At 37.7% G+C, this 6139-nt stretch overlaps 1 protein-coding gene across 8 annotated transcripts in view; it reads left to right on the plus strand.

The window, feature by feature from the left end:
- LRBA (LPS responsive beige-like anchor protein) overlaps positions 1-5799 on the plus strand; it is a 466837-nt gene extending 461038 nt beyond the window's left edge. For all 8 annotated transcript variants that reach the window (XM_054824979.1, XM_054824981.1, XM_054824982.1 and 5 more), the window contains 2 exons: positions 1806-1957; positions 4272-5799. In XM_054824979.1, the coding sequence (XP_054680954.1) occupies positions 1806-1957; positions 4272-4362 (243 nt within the window). In that variant the 3' untranslated portion in view covers positions 4363-5799. The remainder of the gene's footprint in view (positions 1-1805; positions 1958-4271) is intronic.
- Positions 5800-6139: the final 340 nt, after the last annotated feature.

Raw genomic sequence — 6139 nt, forward strand, 5'->3', positions numbered from 1 at the left:
GCATAGGAAAAGGTTTGGGCTTACAGGAGTTATTAATAATGGTCCAAACTTTTTTAAGGATCTTGATCTTGCTGGTAGCTCATACAGATGTCATTCCACATGACAGAATTCATTCAACTTTTGGGGTTTTGGGGGGGTTTGGTGGGGTTTTTTTTGTTTGTTTGCTCTTTTAAAACCCTATGAACCCTTCAATTTTCCTGGATAGTTGGAGGATGAAGCTATAAAATCAGGGCCTGGTATCATTTACTGCCTTAGTTTCTTTTCTGCATGGTAGCAGGACAGAGTCTTCCTTTCAGAAGAAGTTTTGTACTCTTCAGGGATACTGTAGTAGTAGTTGCTAAGGCCCATACTGAAAGGAAGGGTAAGATCTTACTATTGCTGTGAGAAAAGTCAGTCTTCCATGGGTTGGTGTTGGGAACCAGTTTTATTCAATGTTTTTCTGGGGTGGGGAATGCTGAAGGTCTACAGAGTAAAGATGACAATGGATGAGATGACTGCAGCACTGTTATTCAGGAAACCCCACAATATGAAACCTATGGGGTACTCACTGAAACTAGGAGGATCACTTAAAAGAGGTAAAACTCTCTTGTTGTGTAATGAACAAAACAGATTAGGAAAATTCATGGGTAGCATGTCCATAAATAGATAGTAAAGGGAACAGACAGAGATAACACTTTCTGATATTCCCCATCCAGTGATTGTAGCTGCTGGGGAGTGCAAGGGGAGGGACTGTAGAGTGGCCCAGCATCTCCTGCTGCCGCTGTTGGTGACACAGCACTGGGCTAGGTGGATCATGGTCTGTCTGACACCATAGGGTATCACTTATTTTAATAAAATATCAAGTTTAGTTCTCTTAAAACACATTTTGGGTTATTTAAACTGGAAAAATCCCTCTTTAAGAAATATTTCTCATGCTTTCAGTCATCTTAATATCTGATAGTATCATCTGGTATAGTCATCAGGTAACTGAGGAAAGTTGCTGTTCTTCCAGGTACTCAGTATGTATCATGATTTTTCCAGCAGCACACAAGAAATATAAAAATAGATTGAAGATTCTTGTTTCAAGAAGTTTTCACTGTGAAAACCGGTGATATCCCATCTTTCTCCACGATCTGGATCCCAAATATAGATTTGAAATGTAGATTTGCCATCAGTCCCCATGATGGATGCAAAATCAAGCTATAAGCCATTGAATTTGTCACAAGTGGTTTCAGGATAGATAATGAAAGGCATCATAGAATTGTTTTGGTTGGAAAAGACCTTTTAAGATCATCATGTCCTATTAAGAGGGGTGGGTCATTATTTTATTAATCCCGAGCAAGAATCTAAAAATGCTGATCTAAATTAATTCCATTAATTTGTATAACACTTCAGGTCCCTCCATCATTCAGCCTTTTGCCAGAGAGGAGAGGAAGATAGCTTCTGCTAGGCTGGTTTTAAAGACTCTTGGGGGAATGTCAGGTACTATATTTTAATGGCAGTACTGCTGGATCTTGTAAAGCTAGCTAATTAGAAGAGTAAATTTCTTCAGCTGACCTCATATTAGATCTTTGGAATATGGAATAAATCACAGATGAGGTAAAACTTTACTAGTGACATCTAATGTTTTGAAGAGATTTGTGCGTAATAACATCCATTCTATTGCCGGGTAAAATAACAATAATGCTGCTTCCCAAAAGCTTGTATCACTATCAAGTCTTCCTAGACATTCAGCTGTCGATATGAAACTTTTTTATGAAAGTAAAAGAGGGGGAGTAAGAGCAACACATATTTATCTGACAAATATCCATGTGATTTTCCCTTAGGCAATTCAACTGAGTCGAGATGGACAGTATCTGCTTACAGGTGGAGACAATGGAGTTGTCATGGTGTGGCAGTTGTGGGACCTCAAGCAGCTTTTTGCTTACCCAGGGTGTGATGCTGGAATCCGATCCATGGCCCTGTCATATGACCAAAGGTTAGAACAAAGTCTGGTCTAGAGACCGGAATTTCAGAGGATATATACTTGCAATGAAGTTGCATTTTTGTTTTTCTTCTCATTTTGATTTTCTGTGGATCACAGATCCTGGTGATTATATTGAGAAGTCTGTGCTTGCCTAAGTTTCTTTCTGACATGTCATATTTAGGGTAGATAATCTTTTTCAGGATTTCAGCTCTTGGGGGACTGAAGAGAGAGTCAAGAAATCTTACTTTGGCATGCTTTCAAGATAGGTTGAGTTATTGGCCTGTGTCAGTGTACAGTGTGGGTCACATGGTGGTGGAAGGTTACATATGTGCTTTTCATGTTTCTTCTTTCACTTACGATACAAATCACATTCCTAATTCCAGGCCTCTGTGTTAAAAATAGACCAGTTAGAAGAGTTGCACAATAAGATTCCCTCCACACATCCATATTTTGCTAAAGCAAATGTTAATTTTCACTTCTATAAAAGTGATTTTATCCACACAAAGCATGACCCTCCTTGAGGATTCCTTCTACTGAAGGCAATCAGTTAATATTTTTGCTGCATTGTTACATTATATTTTCCAATGCAGCTGTACTTAAAAGTCCTTTTGTGTTTTTATCGCAAAAGAATTGTTTGTTTATAAGGTAGATGTTTACAACTCATTTGTATGCTTTTAGCTTGTGGGCTAGAATTTTGTTTGCTTTGGCGTATTTGCTTAGTGGAGTTCTGTGTACTTTTCAAGCCAGTTTGGCTCCTAAATCCCCTAGGAATGACTGCATTTTGCAGTAAAGCACATTGCTAAGACTCAACCTTCCACTTACTGAAGTCCATACTGACTGTTTTAACATTTTTACCGGGACTACGTTTCTAAAACTTCCATAAAATGAACTGAAAAAACTCCAAGCCAGCAGTATCTGTGGACTTCAATTAAGCATTCAACTTCTTCTTGTTAAGTATAAGTAGATATTATAGGCATTTTGGAAGAAACAGTTTTCCATTAAAAAGCCCCTGTTGTTAAAAATGTTTCAAAAGCTGGAGTTACAGCTGTTGAATTTTAGACCTCTGAAATGTATAAAATTTTGCATTTAGAGACTCTTTAAACTGTAATAATTGACATGCCAACATAATCCTTGCATGTTAATAAATTGAAATTTAATATGGACATCTATAAATTTATCCATGTGTTCAAGTTAGGAACCTACTCACTTTGAGTTTGAAGACACAGAAACTCAGAAGAGATTTACTCGGTATTTTAATTACTGAGTAATTACAGGCAATTATTCAGAGTAATTTATTTGGTATGCATGAATGTATATGCTTGAATGACAATGTGTGAAAAGACTTTTTAACCTAATGGAAAAACAATCAAAATGGTGCTCTTGAAATGAAATAGTGTGATACTCTCAAAATGCAATGTTTTGATGATCTCATATTTAGTCTTTTTTTTTTTGAAGGGAAAATTACAACTTTTTACTCTGATTTTTTTTTTCCCAATTCTTAGGGTTTTTTCCTAAGTGCCGGAATTTTAAGTGTCCTCATACTTTTGATTTTCCTAGCACTTTAGTATGAGACAATAGAAAAGGCGATATAGAAACTCTTGTAATTGTGTGCTTTGTGAAGGTCATGGCTTTTCAAACAGATCTAAATGATCTCTAGTAGTAGGCCAATGGTACGGCATCTAGACAGAAAGAGTGCCTCAGTGGGAAGGCACAGTGATTGCTTTCAGACACTTCCAAAACGATCAAAGCCTTCAGATTGCTTTCAAACGCAAACACTAACGTTTCCAGCTGAATTCCAGTTCCTTCGTGTAGATCACATGCTTAAATGGGGGAGGCGAAACTGAAATGAACACTTCTAGCCTTCCTTCACTTGGCTGATTCACCAGGGCTCATCCCCCTCCAGTACCCCCAAAAACCAACCAAGCAAGCCAAGAAATAATCCCAGGAAATCTGAACTGGCCTTGCCAGACAGCGATGCTGGTAAACAATTCTGTTGTCTAACTCTCAATTGTAGCTTCAGGCCGACGATACGAACGTGTTGCATGGTGTTTTGTATGTTTTGCAATCCATAAATCTGTCAGAGGTGGTGCAGATGGCAGGTTTATTCAAATCCAGCTTGCTGGAGTCCTTGGAAGCCCAAGATGGAAGCCCCCCAAAGCCTTACTTTTCTGGCATGCAGAGCACTTCCAGCTCCAGCTGTCTTCGGTGGAAGTTGGTCATTGCCTCGGGTTCTCATGCCTATATTGATGTAACCCATCGGTGCGTTGACTCAGATGCCTGAACATGAGGTAGTTCGCTAACGAATGTGCTCTTGTGCTTTCCTTAGGTGTATAATGACTGGCATGGCGTCTGGGAGCATAGTGGTTTTCTACAATGATTTCAATCGTTGGCACCACGAGTATCAAACCAGATACTGATCTTCACAGAGACCGAGATTAGCACTGACGTAGGCAGCTGTTGTCAGAAGGAAACTGAACGCAGCGCACCTTCCTTGGTGTCTCGCCACAACATTGTCCTTATAAATAGCTATATTACATCTGAATGTAACTTAAATATGCTGGAAGAAGCAACCTATTTTTTAAAGTTAATTGCTATTTTTGTAGACCTTGCTTGACTTTTTTTGGGGAAGGGCAAAGAAGCAGAAAAATGGCTGCTGGGTTCTGTAGTTAAAAATCTATATTTTTAGTCATAATGAGAAGTCTATTTTGATCCCTATATGTAAAAGAAACCTAAAGTAAAGGTGGTTAAAACTCACATTCTAGCTATATTATGAAGAAACGGATTTTCCGTCTGAAGCTTTATCTATAACCTTGAGGAATATATGATTTTAACATAATGGAAATTAATTACGATGTTTGAGGAATTTTAATCTGTGCTATCTGTACCACACTTTGTCTTGTACTTTTCCAAATGATTGTACTACATCAGCACTGAAGTTTCTGGGAATCAATGGTAATATTTAAATTATGGTTAATGTAATTTTAAACTTTGCAAATCATTTCCATCAATGTTACTATTCAAGCATGTTTCTAGGCCTAGACAATTAGTTCTTTTTTAGTTGTATGTTTCGTGCAGTTAAGAGCGAGAAATTGGGAATGGGAGTTTCTGTTACATCGAGTGTGAATCCTTCCAGTTTCTACCTGGCATCTCCTTCAAAGCACACCAAAATGTGGATTGTTCCTCAAAATCAGAAAGGCTATTCTGAAGACTTTAAACTCAAATTAGAAACCCACAGAGGCAGGTATTTTTTAATAGGTGCAAGTACCGAAGCACACTTCTGCTGGTTGACTGTGAGAGCACTAAAAAGGCAGGTGTTTGCTGGTGCACTGCCTCTGTACAGCAGCAGCAGCACTAGACTTGCAGGCGACTTCCTTCCCCGAACTAGCCCCTGCAATACTGTAGCACATGCCATATTCCTTTTCTGCGTAAAGCAACAATATCTTTTATATTTTGCTATCACCAAATCCAGTCAGGTCCTGCCCAATCATTTAAAATTACCTCTTTCTTTTAGGAAATGAAAAATAATTTATACTAAGGAACAATAAGTTATTTTGGTGTTGCACAAATCTACTTTTCTACAAGATTGCTGTGCAGAACTCTGTGAAAATATTTGTGAAAAGAACTGTTATTGTTTTGTAAGTCTGTATTGCATAAAAATCTTCTTTGTATGTTGTGATCTATATGAGTTGAAATTTACATTCCATATCTGTATTGATACATACATTTCTCTAGCTGCCTACTAGAGCAGTTCCTGGTTTTTCTAAGCATTTAGCTACTCTTTCTTTCAGTAAAGATTTGGAATGAGAAAATTCAGTTTGAGTGAAGAAATTAAATAAAATTACATTTGTAATTGAGAGCTTCAGTAGAGTACTGGATTCTTGTGATTCAATGTATATTCACAATAGCGGAAATAGGTGCTATGGCTAATGCATTTAAAGTACTCTCAGTGTTTATGCAATGGTGACTAAGTTTTCTGTGTTTTCTACATTTTTATACTGATGTGGTTATGGTGGTATCAGTAGAATTACATTTTTTTTTTTGTGTTGTGTAGCAGAAGGATGATCTGATTACACAAAGACTATAGTTGTTGCTTCTGTGGTAAGTGCCCAGTGTATTGAGCAGCAACATTTGTTATGCAAAACTTGTACTTCACGCTTCCTTAAGTTCAACCACATGCTTAGCCTTATATCAGAA

The sequence above is a fragment of the Grus americana genome, chromosome 4 (genome assembly GCF_028858705.1).
Source record: "Grus americana isolate bGruAme1 chromosome 4, bGruAme1.mat, whole genome shotgun sequence".
Taxonomy (NCBI): Eukaryota; Metazoa; Chordata; class Aves; order Gruiformes; family Gruidae; genus Grus; species Grus americana.